Genomic DNA, 17,412 nt, shown 5'->3' on the forward strand with positions numbered 1-17,412 from the left:
CTGCTGGCTATATGATGCTCTTTGTAGTATGAATTTCCTCACACTTGATTTGCTAAGCTTTTACAAACCAAGCCAAACTGAGACACCTACATTTTCCTCTAAGTGAACTTGATTCTGCTCCATATTTCCCACCAGGTTCTTCAGGAACATGCAGTTCAGCCAATTAATGAGGCAATGCAGAACAGAAGGAGTTCAGATCTATGGGCTGGGCAGGACAGGTCCTCGTGGGGCTGGACCTAAAGACATCTGACTGGACAGTGCCAGGTGCTCCCAGGGAAGACATGAGCTTGGCCAACCCCAGCCTCCCACCTAAATGTAAAATTATTGTGTGTTTTCACAGTGACTTTCATTTACCTCAATGAAGCATTGGCTGTGAGCACTGTCCTTGAGCTGGATTCTGGCCTGAGCTATTTTAAGAAATAAGCCTGAGTTGCTGACAGGGCTTTAAAGTCTAAAACAGGAATCCACATTGCTCCTCAGTGTAAAGCCTGAGCACCTCATCAGTGTGGAACAAGGTGTATAAGGATGGGTGGAACTGGCAATTAGAGAAGTCATATCTCCAATTATTGGTGTAATGATTATTCAGAGGTTTTTTGCCAGATCACTTATTTTTGACATCAATATAGCATCTCTGGGCTCTACCCCAGGCTCCATGGAGAGCAACACTGCAGTTTGTCTGGTTGGTTGGGTTGTGATCCTTCCTGTCTCAATCCATCTTCATTAGCATTGAGCCAGGCAAGCCCAGTCTGTGCTCAGCAATGATACCTGTGCCCCAGGAAATTCAGCCCCTTGTTTATCTCCTTGGCTGAGGAGCCTTTTGCTTCAGTGGGTATTGCTAGCACTTTCTTTTAAGAAATTGTCTTGTACTTTTTACAGACCTCATTAATTGTGTGAAGCTTCCAGTAGCAAAGATAAGAGTCCTCCAGACTTCTGGTAATGGAATTTCAGTCCAAAGAGTTACAGAAATGGTCGCTGAGCCCATTAGGGTTCATGTAGAGGTTACAGAAATGAAATGGCCTTGGCATGTCATCCCTGGTTTTACTGGTTTTGCTTCTCAGTGGTGTCTCTGGGGGAGATTGTTCCTAGCTCAGTGTCTTCAGCATAAAACGATAAGGTTTGGAGTGGGTTTTTTCTTTTTCATCAAACTTGGAGGGTAAACTTCTTTGTTCCCCAAGAGGGATGTGTGGTCTTGCCGGCTACAAGCTGGACACAAAGAAGAGTTATCAAAGCCAGCCTTATGCTGAGGTGTTGGAGCTTCTGGTTACAGATGTCATGGTAATCTGAGATGGCAAGAAGTATTCACTGGTCAGTGGGGAAAACTCCCACTCTCACATAAATATGTGGGACCTCAAAGGTTAATTTAAATTGAATAAGTGAGTCCAGAGCAGAAGGGCCATATCTCACATTGTTCATTGTACGATGTTATAGCAGAGAAATAAAGTTTGGATTTTTGAGATCATACCCTTTAGCCTGCAATATCCTGCAGCAAATATTTAACCTTTCCCTTCATTTTCCCCCCCTGTAGCTCCAATAAAAGGATAAAGAGGTTTTTTGTGGTTGTCATTGCTGTGGCACAGACATAGCTATAGCATTCCCATCTGAACTGACAGTTATCTGCACTTAATAGAAAAAGCAGAGGGAGAGGGGGAAAAAAAATCAATCCTTTGAAATAAAAAGTATTAGGTAAGAGTTTCATTTTGACAAATTTCCTTCTTGCTTGCTCAAGCTGTCGAAGGTCTCACGCTTCTCTGGTTTACCAGACATGATCTCAGCACAGGCCTTGAGTGGGTTCAGCACATCTCATCCAGACAAACCCAATTTCTCTATAACTTCTGCTGAGTGTTACAACCACGTTTTATGTAACAGGACTGAGTTAGACTTCTGCAATTTGGATGACTTGGAGCAGGACTCTGTTTCTCTTGGGGTTTTGCCTAGACTTTGGTAGCAGTATTTTTCTGCAGGCTGAAGGAGAGATTTAGGTGAATGCCTGCTATTAGAGGACTTGCAATGCTTCCTGACCTTGCAGAGGTTCTCACATGTCTGATCCCAGAGTCATCTTTACTTGTGCTTGAATACTACTCTGATTAACCTGCACTGGGGAAAAACCAGCCTCAGTTCTGCTTCTAATTAATTGCAAACACATGTTGTATTTTTAATTTTATAATATTTTTAATATGAAACTTCTTTTAATACAAAATCTAGAAATTATTTTAAAATTATTTAGTAATAAGTATCTCTATCTGTTTTGAAGCCTTATCCATTACAGCCACTCAATTAGTGTTAAATAGGAGTCAAGCAGATGACAGTGGTGGGATGGGGAAGTGATTTAAGTAAGAAAATAATCAGTCAAACAGGTGATATAAGATGCCAAACCAGTTCTCTAGGCCAAGTTGCCAGGCCCAGGCTGGCAAAATGGGACAGTTCTGAGAGCTGAGCCTGTTCAACTGCATCTCCAGATAATTTTCAGGCATTGTAAGACACATAAAGGCACACTGTGAGTAGTCTCCATTACGGGGTACATTCTCCAGGGTGAGTCAGTGCACAACCAGCTGAAAGACTGATAAAGTGTACCTGATCCTCTTGCATTTTTTCTTATCAGTAAACATAAACATTAGAAAATTTAGTTCTGATCTATTTCTCTGCATTTACTCTTCAAAACATATAACATTTTCAAGACTGTGGTCACTTTGCAGCAATGTATACATTTGCTTTGTTCCATTAACACTGTGTTCAGGAGCCCCAACAGGTGTTGACTGCAACAGCTGACATTGCCAAACCTTCTGAAATAACCTGTAGAGAAACCTGTATGGGACAGTTAGCCTTTGTAGGTTAAGTCTGAAAGCAGAAGGATAAAACTTGCCAATGTCTGAGGGGACAGAGGAAAATTCTGGAGTGTCAGTTTGGGTAAGTAGTTGGAAAGTAAGACATGACTCCTGTATTACCAATGAGAAAGTCAAGAAGCCTCATTGTTAGCCTGGAAGAGCAACTTGTATTTCTGACTAATTTTATTCTTGGTCTTTCATGTGCAAGAGTTTCTGGTGGTTTACTGTATCTGAATTCCTTGCCAGGGATCCGAGGGAAAACAGGGTCCTCCAGGCATTAAAGGCTATGTAGGTGCACCGGTAAGTCACGGCTCTTGTTCAATTTCTAATGCTCTAGAAACTTTCTTTACTTTTTTGGTGTGTCCTGCCCAGATATATTTTTTTTTATTATTAAGCAGTCTACAGTCTGTTTGACCACTTACCCACATTATGTCCAAGTTGTGAAATTGTCTTGGCTTCACTGAGTTTCTTGTGTCTTCTTCAAATGACAACAGACCTGTAGCCAGTAGACAGGTGTCAACAGAAATGACTTAAATACTGAGGTAACAGCTGGTGATTTTGTGATGCTCCCACTGTAATGCAATTGCTTTGGTCTGTGATGATGCACCATTTATATGGTGCTTTAAAATTTCATCAGAACACCAAGAAAAAATACCACCTCTCAGCAAGTTTCCAGTCATGTTTTCAAAGCTCTCAGGGAATAGCCTTTGGGCTCAGGGGACAAATCTGCATTGAATGAACAAACAACAAGACCAAAATAAATTAGATTCTATCCACTTAGAACCTCTGTCTTGTGGTCCCAGCTTGGTAAGCAGACTTTAAGCTGATGTTGGAAAGGCTGACTGGATTTTCTGAGATTTGCTGACCCAGATGGGCATCATCTCCCACAGGCTGGGGTATTAAAGGATTGTGAGCTCCCTTGCCATGAAGTACTTGGGGTGCTGGTGGATGAAAAGCTGGACATGAGCTGACAGTGTGCACTCAGAGCCCAAAAGCACCATGGCAGCTGGTGAGGGAAATGATTCTGCTCCTCTCTGTGAGACCCCACCTCCAGTGCTGCATCCATCACTGGGGTCCCAGCACAGGAAAGCTTCATGGACCTCTGAGAGCAGGTCCATAACAGGGCCATGGAAGTGGTAGGAAGGCTGTAGCACCTCTCCTGTGAGATAAGGCTGAGAGTTGAGGTTGCTTAGTCTGGGGAAGGCTCCGAAGGAGACCATAACGTGGCCTTTCAGTATTTAAAAGACGCCAAACTTTTTAATAAGACATGTTTTGATAGGACAAGGGATTACAGTTTTAAAGTAAAAGGGATGAGTTTTAGATTGGCTATAAGGCAGCAAGTTTTTACTGCGAGGATGGTGAGGCTCTGGAACAGGTTGTCTGGCAAGATGGTGGATGCCCCCATTCTTAGAAACATCCAAGTCCAGTTTGGATTGGACTCTGAGCAACCTGCTCTAGTATAAAATAGCTCTGCACATTTAGATGATTATGTAAATCAACCTGAGGGCCAAATATACCCAGGCATGGAGCTCTCATTAGCTTGGAGGTAAGACTCCACAATAGTGTAGAGTAAACTGAAGTTTACATTATTACAGCGAGCACTTAAGTTTTGGCAGGTCTAGAGAGGTCACTACTGTCTGAGCATATTTGTCTCACTATAGCTATTAGTTGATTGCTCTGTTTCTACAATAAAGATAAAATACATGGTATTTGCTGAGCTAAGGGAAGGTGAAATCCTTTTGTGCCCATTGCGTTGATTGTCTGTGCTAGTGCCACATCAAACTGAGCTCCAGCAATGTTTCTGGTGTAGCTGGGAGGAGATGAATTATGCAGTTCTGAGGAACACTGGCACTGCATTCACAGCACAAAAATGTGCTGGGCCCCCAGGACAGAGTGCATCTAACCTCTGCCAGTTCTCAAAGCTACCTGCTGTCTGTCTGCCTACCACATCCAAATCCACTGGGAAAGGGAATTCTTGCATGTTTATGTGATAGGTTTTCTCATCAGTATTGTCCTTTACCAAAGTTCTCATTGTTTACAAGAAACTTGAAAAATGCAGAGCATTGGTTGTTTTCCAGACCATCTGCAGCTGTGGTGTGTTCCCTGTCCCTCCACTCTGCTGTTGGCAGGAGGGTCGTGTGTCTGCAGGCAATATAGTATTACAGATGTTTTTGGGCTCACAAGCAGTCCCTGCTCCGTGAGTCTGCTTAGATCACGCCTGCAGCCAACTTTGAGGACTGGCAACACAGAAAATGTCCTTGAGGTTCACTTGAATTGATTGTGCAGATGTGCACACTGATTTGGTGACTAATTAGAGAAGGTAACTATGGTACTTGGATTTAGCTTTATAATCTTTGTTTATTTTTATTTTTAGGGTCTACAAGGAGAAAGAGGAGAAAAGGGAACACGAGGAGACAAGGTATTCCTGCTGCATGCTAGGAAAAGCCAGGCTTTTCCTTTGCCCATTAGCTGAAGTGGACTACCAGGCCAGCAGCTCTGGAGAGGGATGGAGTTTCCTCACTGTACTGCACTTCTTAGTGCTCCCCACGTCCCATGGGTGTGCGGGAGGGTTTTTGGGATCTGTGCTGTCTACTAAGGACAGGTTTAGGGATTTCTTGTGTGTGTGTGTAGCTAGGGATGGAGGAGAGTGAGGAAGAGAGGAGTGGAGGTTGCCAGTGTGGAGATCTGAAGGGATCTTCAGATTGTGTGCACAACCCGAGAGTTGAGAATTGTCACTGACTGCCACTGTCTGCATCTAGCACTTTCCCATCTCATTCCAGTTTTTCACATCATCCAACTTCCTATGTTTCTTTCTTTTCCCATCCCCATAAACTCACTAGTAGTAAGTACCAGGTAATTTGTATTATGTCAAAGGCTTCAGCCAAATGGAATTGTTTCCCAGTTTTATGTTCTCTCCTGACTGTGAAGAGCTGTTTCACAGAGTACAGGTCACTCTGGGATTTGAACCATTTTCGTGGCTCAAGGAAAAGACCAAATGCTTATTTTACCTGGAATGGGCATTTAAAAGGAGAGCTGGGCAGGCACAAAGCCTTAGTTACTTCAGTTTCTTATTGTGTTCAGAAAGACCTCAGATGTGCACCCACTTCTGCTGTAGACCTGCTTGACAGTGCTCAGGAGCCCCCAGAAATGTTCTGTCTTGCTTATGACACAGCCAGTCCTGACACAGGCTGATCTCAGGGAGGGTCTGGCAGCTTTGCTTGTGTTTGTGTAAAGGAGAGAGTCATCATCTTGCTGGCATAGCTCTGTTCCCATTTCTCAGTCTCCATCTTCTTCTGGAAGGGAAACCCAGCAATTAACAGCAAACTTTTTCCTACAAGGAAAAAATTATCAGTAGACCCTTAGTGTGAGATAATGTGTTTCTCTTTACAAATATCCTTTTTGCTGTTTATGATAAAGTAGCCATGATCATATTTTGTATTACCTATCCTCGTTATTGCAGCTTGAACAAATGGCTGGATTGCACTTTATCTTTGTCATGCTTCTCCTTCAGCCCTTTGCAGAACTGGATAGGTGTCCTGCGTCTAGCCAGTGCCTCTGCTGCTTTCCCAGAGGCAACATTGTCTAAACTGCTGGGATATTTGGCTCCTGGAAGAAAATTCATCTTTCTGACATCACTGTGATGGGAGAGGAAGCTGGAGCTGTGTGTGGGCAGACAACTGACTAAGTAGAGGAAGATTAAAGTGACGAAGAAATGAATTAGGTTTTGTTTCATTAGAAGGATTTGCACAATTAGAGGTGCCCCCCATCCTTTTTTTGGTCTTTTTTTTTGGTTTTGGTTTTTTTTTTTCCTTTCTGCACAATTAGAGGTGCCCCCCATCCCTTTTTTGGTCTTTTTTTTTTGGTTTTGTTTTTTTTTTCCTTTCCCTGAAGCAGCCAAATCTCTGCTACAACAATTGTGCTTCAATTTTTTTCCAGGTTTTAATGATGGTCTCAGTGCACCCACTGCCAGTGCTTTAACTTTTACCAATCAGTACTACTGTGAAAACAGTGGGCGTAAATTCAGTGGGCCAAATATTTTCTTGTCTGCTCTTCAGTCTGTAACCTCAATACTGACACCTACGCAACCTGTGTTTCTTTGTGCCTGAAGAGAAAAGGAGTTATAATATCAGAGCGAGTACTAGCTCATGCACTGAGTATTGTTTTATCAAGTCTTCCCCCTCACTACCAAAAAAGGTGTAACTATCCCATCCATCTTGCTGCATTATTCACATATCCTGGGACCTTGGATGTAAATGCTGAGGGTTTATATCGATGTTCCCAAATCCAGTAGTTACACCAGGTTACACCTGTACTTTAGGAAAAGCACTGCACCATATGAGGGATATCCCATGCCTTTTTGCATCCAGTGAGCTCACTGCAGACCCCAGGACAAACTCCAGAGATAATTCTGATGAACTGCCCTGCTAACAGGAGCCATACCTGTATGTGATACTTGGCATTCTAATTTAGGCACGTCCAGCAGTTCAGGGTAACTAAGGGCACTGCTTTTGCTGCATAATCCTGTGTCCATCCTGTAAAACCTTGTCTATTTTATTGAGAAGGGATTGTGTAAGAAGGCAGCAGGACTGGTCTGCTGCTGCCAGATCCCTCTGGAGTGGGTTTTTTTCTCCTCCAGCCTTTCCAGGGCGCTAAAGACTCTTGGGTAATCATTTTTCCAACAAATCGTTTAATTTTCTAAATGGTAGAGGTCAGAGAGCAGCACTGAAGTTTTGGCAGAATTGTCATTTCTCCTAGTTGCTTGTGAATCTTCACCATTTTGTTCTACTGGTTAAAAGAAGAAAAAACAGTAGAACACAGTAGAAAGAAATGGAATCTTGAAGTGAAAATTTGAGAATGAAACTTTAACGTGTTTGCTCTCTCTATTGGGAGAAAAGTACCTTTCACTGAGTAGCCTTATTTAAAGAATAGAAAAATAATAAAAAATATTTATAATGACAGATTTTTCTGAAAAAAACAGCAGAAAACACAATTGTTTGGAGTGTTTTCAAATAGCTTTTTTTGTATTTGCTTGTATAAATAATACATTTGCCTTTTCCAGCCCCCATTGGTAGCAGTAAGAACATCGACACTTTTCTGTTTTGGCAGCTAAACCCATGTGTGTGAAGTACTCATTGCTGCAGTGTATTGATGTTAAAAATTCTCCTGGGAACACACTGCACATTTTGTCAGCAATATACCAAGCTGTTGCTTGCTAAAAGTCTTAAATTCAGGATATTTGTAGTTCAGGCAGTGCAAAGGAAAGCATTAATGTGGAAACTATACCTCCAAAGCAAGTGAATCTGGGTTTCTGACACTGGTTTTCAGCTGCTTTCTGGAGGATATGGGTCTCTCTAATTTCATCCCTTGAATACATAATTTGAAATAACATTTATGTTGGAAGATTGATTGACTTTCTAAGGAGGAAAAATAAATAGTGATTAGAAAATCCATTTCTGACTTGGCAAATCAATGTAGTTTACAAAAGAAGCTAATTAAATCCTATGCCGTAAGTGTAAGTTTGCAGGTAATAACAGTGAGCTAACAGAGTTTAAGATATAGAAAAACACTAGAAAAATAGCATAAAACTATTAGTTTTCTATCACTGCTTGTAGCTTGTAGAATTTTTTACATGCACATTCATGTTAACATTGGCACTGTGTGTGTGTTTGATAGTTTAAATTCAGCTGTGTGTGAAGGATCCAGACAAAATCTGTGTTTCATTTTTCAGAGGTTTAAGGACTTTAAAGAGTACAAGTCCCTGTTTCTAGGAGTTTTTAAACTAAAGAGATTGAATGGTCAAAGGCCACAATCAGGAGAAAAGTGAAGTTCAGCAGAAGTATGTAATTGATACAGTTATCTCTATCAAGAACCTCAATTATAAAATATGAAATACATTTAACTTGAATATGGAAGAACAGTAGAGATCAGGGTCAAAATTCAAAATTATCCTGTAAACACAATCCCCCAAAGCAGAAGATGACATTGAGAAGGGGCAGCTGCAGGATGTTTCATACACACAGGACAACAAATTGCAGTTATGGATTGGGAAGAACTGATCGAGGAGCTGTCTTGTGGAAGGGGGTTTGGTGTAAAGTAAACATTATCCTGGGATATAAACAGAAAAATAGTCTATAAAATATGAAAATATATTCCTGCCCAGAGTTAGCATCGGGTGTATTGAGATTCACACACCTAGCTACAATGAAGATGTGCAAAAATTGGACATTGCACAAAAGGGAGTAATAAAAATGATCAGAGAACTGACAAACATGCCCGTGAAGAAAAGTTGAAAATACTATGGTTGTTTAGTCTAGAGAAATTTGGAAGGAGAGTTTTGTAAAACTTCAAATATATAACAGGTCATCACAAAGATGAAGGAAACACTTTACTCTGTGGGGGTGGGTTAGGGAGAGACTTACTAGTCTGGAACTGCAGCAAAAAAAAATATCAGGTTTAAGTATAGGGGGAAAAACCCATATCTGTAAGTAATAAAAAAAAAAAGTGATGAAATCCATTGCATATGAATTTTGTGGACTGTCCACCTCTGGAGACATACAGGAACAAATTAATTATTCCCCCAGGTTACAGAAAGGAAAGGTAAAAAATGAGAATTTTTTTTTTACTGGGTAAAATCGACCGACCTATTGCTGGATTGCTTTACAATTTTTGTAAGAGCTGTTCTGGGCTGACATTCTGCTAGAATACATTGTCCAGTTTACACAAATCCACTTCAGCAGGCAGAGGAAGCATTCCAACATGGAAAACTAGCACACACCTGCTTCTGGTTGCAGCAACTTTCCATGGTACAGATGTAGGAACTTCAGCTATTTTCTCTATGGAATAGGTGGAATTTCTCTCTTTATTCATTACTCTTGGAGCAGCTAATTGGACATCACCTTCAGGGCAGTGACCTAAACATCACAGATTTAACTTATAGTGGTTCTTTCTCTCCTTTTTCCAGGGAGACAGAGGCCTGGATGGATTCCCTGGAAAGCCAGGCGTGGAGGGGAGACAGGTATGTGGCAAATACTCAAAAACTGGAAGTATTTATTGGGAAAGAATGCAAGCTGACCCTAAAACTGAGACTTATCCTGTGTGGTTGCTAAATAATGACAGCACCCAATCATGTCCCTGTTCTAAGCATCTTTGTTACAGTTTTCTTTTTGTTTGTTTGTTTGTTTGTTTGTTTGCTTACAGAACTGAACTAGAATGCAACTTACACTCACAGGAAATGCTACTCCTTTAAACATGATAGTCTAAATGTTTGTCTTAATTTTCATTAAATACATAAGAAAGTACTCAGAAAAAAATCAGTTGTTTAAGCCCACAACAGGAAAGGAAGAGAACTGGATTTAATATATTGGGTTTGTTTTCAAAAAAAAAAAAAAGGCTTGGAACTATTTACATTTTTAAAAGAAAAAGGAAACAGAAAATGGCCTAGAAGATCAGTACATTTTTGCTGATCAGACACACACTGTTTTGTCTAAAACCGCTATCTGTAGATTCCACAAGACTGTTTTCATCACCCAGGGAATGATACCTAATAAGAAGCATCCTTTTCTTCCAAGGACCTTCCGGTCTAAATAGCAAAGGACAGAATAAGGAGCAGAGACCAGAAGTGATTTGCCAAAAGCCATGCAGCTAATCACTGCCACCCTTGAGCCTGATACCTCCAGGGTGCAGCACCTGCATCCTGCTCTGTTCCTCAGCCACAGTTTACCTTGTACCAAGAAGTCTGTGTCTAGTTAGTGTTTATCACTATCCTTGCAAGATGGAAATGTTTTCCAGCGTTACAGATGGATAAAGAACTGGTTTATACTCGCAGCAAATGTAGACGAAGTAGGACATTGCAGAGGGATGTCAAAATGGATCCTTTTTGTTTAGTACTTCAAAAGAACAATTTCTCCAAGTGAAACCCTGTTACAGAAATTGAGTTTTCTGAAGCATTTCTTCTTTTTTCATGTCTAGACACTTAAAAGGGGGTAAATCTTCATGCCTGAATTTTATACTATATTTTTTTACACAAAATTTTGTATTTGACACTGATATACTTACTGAACTGCAATTCTTCTGAACCAGCTGAAATGAGATTGGTGGTGTTATGGTTGCTGTGGAATCTCCATTGTTATTCTCATTCCCCTCTGTGTAGCAGAGTCAAAGCAGCCTCATATGTTCTGTTAGTTCCTGCCCAATGTAATAGGACATCACCATTTGTGCTGCCAATACCTGCAGCCTTATGTTTCTCCTGCACTTTACAAAGAATTTTCTCTCAATTTTACCTCTTTATAGGGTCCTCCTGGCAGCCCCGGCCCTCCTGGTGCTAGCGGGACCAAAGGAGACAAGGTAAGCTGGGATGGGATGGGATGGACAGAGTGGATTTAGAAACACATTTGTTAGTTCTTCCCTGGGCCCTCAGTGCTGGAAATATCAGGGCTGTTTGACTAATATTTATCTCGTTTGTATATAACAAAGGTTTATATATATTTAAACACCTCATTTTCTCACACGGCTTCAGTTTGAAATGGGTGTGAGTGTTAAAATGTATCTGTTTATGACTCCTCTGCTCTTAGTTTAATTCTGATAGTGAGAACAGAAGGAAATAAGAGTACAGTTTGGGTCAGGAAATCTTCCTCATCTAAGAAATGTGGGTAGAAATGTCAATATATTTGTGTAGAAGCTGTTTTTCTCACCCAGGAGATGTGGAATTGACTCAGAAAGTGAAAACAAAATGCCTCTGAGCCTCCTACCTGCAAAATAATTATTAATTTCTCTCAGCAGCAATTTTGACCTTGTTATTTTTCAAAGTTGTTCAAGTATTCAAGGCAGCCTTATGTTTCCCTCTCTGTTAGAGATGATGCTGTGGTTTTGGTATTTCCGACCCAGCTCTTCAGGAGGAGTGGAAAGGCATGTCCAGTTCTGGATTTCTCTCTCTTTTCCTCCTCTGGATTAACTCAGAGTCCTTTTTCCAAGAATGCAGAGATTGGAAGCAATTCCCACTATTCTCTTCCTGCAGTAGTGATCAGTCTTGAGTTCCTAACACTTCATTCATATTTCTGAACCAGCTGTAACTGGTGCTTCCAGAAGATGTTTGTCTCCTTGGTCTGGTATTTTCAGAGTGGCTGGTGTGTATCTCTTCACTACTTCTCACACAACATGAGCTCTTTTTAGAATAGTCCTGTTTGGATGGGGCCCTGGCCAACCTAATCTAGTGGGTGGCATGTCTACTTGAGGTACAGGGTTGAAACCAGATATTCTGGATTGATGGGCCAAGGTCAATGGTATCAGGTTCAAAAAGGCAAACTTCTGGGTTGTAAATTTTGGCCACAACAAAGCCCTGCAGTGCCCCAGGCTGTGGCAGAGTGGCTGGAAAGACGCTGGGGGATGCTGGCTGGCAGTGGCCAAACATGAACTGGCAAGTACCCAGGCGGGCAAGAAGCCCGGTGGTCTCCTGGCCTTCTGTGTCAGCACTAGTGTGGCCAGCAGGACCAGGGTGGTGACTGTTCTGTGCTGGGCACTGGGGAGGCCACATCTCGAGTGTTGTGTGCAGATGTGTAGCCCTGCTGAGATTGGGATTAATTACAGATGCCTCTGCCCTAATTAATGTGCCAACGAGACCATTCACAAAGCTAACAATGGGGATTTTATTTAACAATAAATGGGAGGAAGACAGATAGAAAGAAATAGAGAAGAGGAGGATGTGAAGGGAAGTGGGGGAGTGGGGGCTGGGAGAGAGATGAAGCAGAAGATGGTCCAAGACCTTTGGTTCCAGCGCCATCACATTGGTCCTTCCTCACCATGTGCTTGTCTGCACTGGGGATCTCCATGGTTCTTGTGGAGGTGAGGGCCCCAGGTCGTTCTTTCAGGGTTCACACCTTTCTCCAGTCCTTGCTGCCAGTATCCAGAGAGGTGTTTTCCTATTTCCCATGTGAAAGGAGGATGGGAGAGCTTTCCTTTGCCTGCAATGCTGAGGCCCAAGGAGCATTTCTCAGCTCCGAATGCAGGCCTGGGGGCAGGGTGGGGATGCCCCCCAAGTGCAGACCAGGACTCAGGTCACCTTCTATCGGTGACCCCCACAAGGCAGCACTTCCATCCTTCCTCAGCCGGCTCTCCCTGACCAGGCTGCCTTGCTGTTTTCTTATGGATCAGGCTGGGAACCGGCAGCAGGACCTACCTGGGGCAAGTGGTTGCCTAAGGGTCAACAGTCATCTTTACAGATCCGCCTCCTGCTGGCACTGGGCTCACTCCTCTGGCTGCCCCCTGAGGCAGCTGAAGGAGAAAAGGCGGCGCAGAGCCCGCCGGGCCCTCTTGGCCACGGAGCGCCTTAGGGCCGGGGGCTGCGGGACGGCTGCGCTGCCAGCGGGGCCAGCAGGAACGCTGCGTGCCAGGGGCTGGGCAGGCACCGGGCAAGCTCCTGCTGGTGCCCCAGTCCCACAGAGCTTTTCCTGGGGGGGCGGCCTGGGCACGGCCAGCCTCCGTGCCCGCAGCCTCGTCAGCCTCGTCAGAGTGAGCGGCAGGGAAAGCAGAAACTGTAAACTGTCTTCCAGCAGTGCCACGGGGAAAGGCTCACTGTGCCCCTCCTCACAGGGATCACTGTCCAGAGGAAAAGCTGCTGGCTCTGCTCCCTCCTCTTGCAGTGGGAGGGACAACTCGCTCTATGCCTCACTGTTCCCCACTCCTGCAGCGTTTCTGTCAGGGAGCTCTTCTTCCTCCCACTTTGCCAGTAGCTGGTCTAGCCAAGTCTTCCTGGACAGCACATCCTTGTTGTTAAAGAAAGACCACAGCCCTTCAAACAGTTTCAGAGGCATGAGCTGTGTGTAATTTTCGGTCTCCCCTATACAGTCTGTGGTCCAGCTGCAAAGGCTGTGCTGCACCGAGGGGCTTTCTGCATCCAGGGAGGAGAGATTTTCTTATGGATATCAGGCTGGGAACCGGCAGCAGGACCTACCTGGGGCAAGTGGTTGCCTAAGGGTGAACAGTCATCTTTACAGATCCGCCTCCTGCTGGCACTGGGCTCACTCCTCTGGCTGCCCCCTGAGGCAGCTGAAGGAGAAAAGGCGGCGCAGAGCCCGCCGGGCCCTCTTGGCCACGGAGCGCCTTAGGGCCGGGGGCTGCGGGACGGCTGCGCTGCCAGCGGGGCCAGCAGGAACGCTGCGTGCCAGGGGCTGGGCAGGCACCGGGCAAGCTCCTGCTGGTGCCCCAGTCCCACAGAGCTTTTCCTGGGGGGGCGGCCTGGGCACGGCCAGCCTCCGTGCCCGCAGCCTCGTCAGCCTCGTCAGAGTGAGCGGCAGGGAAAGCAGAAACTGTAAACTGTCTTCCAGCAGTGCCACGGGGAAAGGCTCACTGTGCCCCTCCTCACAGGGATCACTGTCCAGAGGAAAAGCTGCTGGCTCTGCTCCCTCCTCTTGCAGTGGGAGGGCCAATTCGCTCTCTGCCTCACTGTTCCCCTCTCTGGCAGTGTCTCTGTCAGCGAACTCTTCTTCCTCCCACTTTGCCAGTAGCTGGTCTAGCTGAGTGTTCCTGGAAAGCACATCCTTGTTGTTAAAGAGAGACCACAGCCCTTCAAAGAGGTCTGGAGGCACGAGCTGTGTGTAGTTTTCAGTCTCTCCTGTACAGTCTTTGGTCCAGCTGCAAAGGCTGTGCTGCACCGAGGGGCTTTCTGCATCCAGGGAGGAGAGGATCTCTTCCTCCAACTTCTCCAGCTCCTCCACCTCGATATTCAGAGGATGCTTTGAAGCATTCTCAGGCCCCGTGCACAGCAGCTTGTCACGTACAGTTTGCTCAGGCAGCTGATGAGTTTCCCTGTCCTCACAGGGGTTTCCAGATGAGGGAGAAGCTGAGAGGTCTGAGCATTCCTCAGGCTCTGGTGTGGACCGAAGTTCATTTTTGCTGCTAATTCCAGGGATCTTTGTCCAGGGCGGAAGTTCCTGCCTCTCCATCTTTCTCTCTCAAGAGGGCAAAGGATGTCCTCTGAGGAATGCTGTCCCTGTCTCCTGAGCCTCTGTGTCTGGGAGTTCTTCCTCCTCCCACTTTTCTGGACTGTGCTCTGCCTCTGGGAAAAGACCCAGAGGCTACTGCTGCTGGGGCTGCTGGCAGAGGGGGCAGCTTGACCCTTATCAAGCCTGCTCTTAGCTTGAGCTCTTGGAACAGAGATGCCCCAGTCAATGGAGGGCTGTGGAGAGGCAGCAAGTCTGACACGGACAATCTTTGTGGCCGTTTGACTGTGCCACTGAGGGGCACTGAGTGCCCTCCCTCCAGGCTGTCCTCCTGTGTGTCCTGGGAGGCTCCCTGAGGTGACCGGTCTGGGGAGCAGTTTGTCCCCTTGGAGGGGTGTGATTGTTGTCCAAGTGACCTGCAGAGCTGCTTGTGGCTGCCTGTATGTCACCTGTGGAAAGCAGGTGGAGGCATGGGTTGCAGACAGCTGTGCCCCCTCCATAGCTGCAAGCTCGGCCCTGGTCCCAAGGACAATGCTGGCCACAACAGCCTGGCTGGGCTGAGTTTCCAGCTGTGCTCCTTGGGTCTGGGCCATTCCTTCACCCAGGCCATCCTGGCACCGGCTCCTCCCCAGAGCAAGGCCTGGAGCCAGGCCTGGCTGGCAGTCTCTGCCCCCAGCCCTCCCCCAGGCCCTAATGCAGCCTTTCCCTCCATTCCCATCCCTCGCCTGTCACCACTTGGACAGCAGCTGCTGCCCCTCATGGGACTGGCTGTGGGCATTTTCCTCATGTCTCTGGGACATCCTGGTGGTGCTCTGATGAACACTGACCAAGGGCACCCAGGAGAGCTGCTTCCTCCTGAGGAGCTGCTACCTCGTTAGAGAACTGCTGTCTCCTCAGAGAGCTGCTCTCCTGAGAGTGACAACACGAGGGGATTTGGCCCTACAAGAGTCCTCTGTGTCACAGCCTTTATGTCCCAACAAGCCCCTGCAGTGCCCCAGGCAGGGGACAGAGTGGCTGGAAATCTACCCAGTGGGAAAGGCCCTGGTGGTGCTGGCCGACAGCAGCTGGACTTGAGCCAGCAAGTGCCCTGATGGGCAAGAAGGCCACTGGTCTCCTGCCATTCTGTGTCAGCACTAGAGTGGCCAGCAGGACCAAGGCAGTGATTGTCCCTCTGTGCTGGGCACTGGGGAGACCACACCTCGAGTGCTGTATGCAGATGTGTGCCCTTATTGAGATGCAATTGGGGAAAAATCGTTATGTTCAAATTAAGGTGCCAGTGAGACCACCCAACAAAGTGAACAACAAGGATTTTATTTAACAATAAATGGGAAGGAAAGAGATAGAAAGAAACAGACAAAAGGAGGGGGAGAACTGAAATGGGGAGCAGAAAAGGTTGCGAGAGAGATGAAGCAGTAGACAACCCAAGACCTTTGGTTCCAGCGGTGTCACGTCAGTTTTTCCTCACCATGTGCTTGTCTGCGCTGGGGATCTCCATGGTTCTTGTGGAGGTGAGGGCCCCAGGTCGTTCTTTCAGGGTTCACACCTTTCTCCAGTCCTTGCTGCCGCTATCCAGGGATGCTGTTTTTCTATTTGCCATGTGAAAGGAAGATGAAAGTCCTTTCCTTTGCCTGCAATGCTGAGGCCTAAGGAGCATTTCTCAGCTCCTAATGCAGGCCTGGGAACAGGGCGGGGATGCCCCCCGGCCCTAAATACAGTTTCTGTAGGCTTCTACAAAGCAGCACTTCCATCCTTCCTCAGCTGGCTCTCCTCGACCAGGCTAGGCTGCCTTGCTGTTGGGCTTGGGGCTGACGGATTTGGGTTGGTTGCAGGATCCACCTTAGGCAAGTGATTGCCTAAGGGTGAGTAGTCATGTTTAGGGACCTGCCTACTGCTGGCACTGCGCTCACTTCTCTGGCTGCCCCCTGAGGCAACTGAAGGAGAAAAGGTGGTGCAGAGCCTGCCAGGACATCTTGGCCAGAGTGCCGTGGCCGTGGGGCTGGGGGCTGTGGGACGGCTGCGCTGCCAGAGGGGCAAGTAGGAACAATGGGTGCCAGGGGCTGGGCAGGCACTGGGCAAGCTCCTGCTGGTGCCCCAAGTCCCACAGAGCTTTTCCTGGGGAGGGGCAGCCTGAGCAAGACCAGCCTCCGTGCCTGCTTCGCAAGCCTGGTCCAAGTGATCGGCAGTTGCACCACAAATCCAAAACGCATTTGTGTCCTTGGGCAGTGCGGCAGGAAGAAGCTCACTGTGTCCCTCCTCACAGGGATCACTGTCCAGGGGAAATGCTGCTGGCTCTGCTCCCTCCTCTTGCAGTTGGAGGAACAACTCGCTCTCTGCCTCACTGTCCCCCTCTCCTGCAGTGTCTCTGTCACGGAGCTCTTCTTCATCCCTCCCACTTTGCCAGTAGCTGGTCTAGCCGAATGTCCCTGGACAGCACATCCTGGTTGTTAAAGACCACATCCCTTCAAACCAGTTCAGAGGCATGAACTGTGTGTAGTTTTTGGTCTCCCGCATACAGTCTGTGGTACAGCTGCAAAGGCTATGTTGTACCAAGGGGCTTTCTACATCTTGGGAGGAGAAGACGTCTTCCTCCAACTTCTTCCTCCAGCTCCTCCACCTCGATATTCAGAGGATGCTTTGAAGCTTTGAATGCTGTGCAT

General features: G+C 46.1%; 1 protein-coding gene across 2 annotated transcripts in view; it reads left to right on the top strand.

Moving 5' to 3' along the window:
• COL22A1 (collagen type XXII alpha 1 chain) overlaps positions 1–17,412 on the top strand; it is a 238,530-nt gene that overhangs the window by 119,416 nt on the left and 101,702 nt on the right. For both annotated transcript variants that reach the window (XM_039731540.1, XM_039731541.1), the window contains exons 16-19: positions 3,069–3,122; positions 5,197–5,241; positions 9,784–9,837; positions 11,112–11,165. In XM_039731540.1, the coding sequence (XP_039587474.1) occupies positions 3,069–3,122; positions 5,197–5,241; positions 9,784–9,837; positions 11,112–11,165 (207 nt within the window). The remainder of the gene's footprint in view (positions 1–3,068; positions 3,123–5,196; positions 5,242–9,783; positions 9,838–11,111; positions 11,166–17,412) is intronic.

The sequence above is a fragment of the Passer montanus genome, unplaced genomic scaffold, assembly GCF_014805655.1.
Source record: "Passer montanus isolate IOZ18808 unplaced genomic scaffold, ASM1480565v1 scaffold78, whole genome shotgun sequence".
In the NCBI taxonomy this organism is placed as follows: Eukaryota; Metazoa; Chordata; class Aves; order Passeriformes; family Passeridae; genus Passer; species Passer montanus.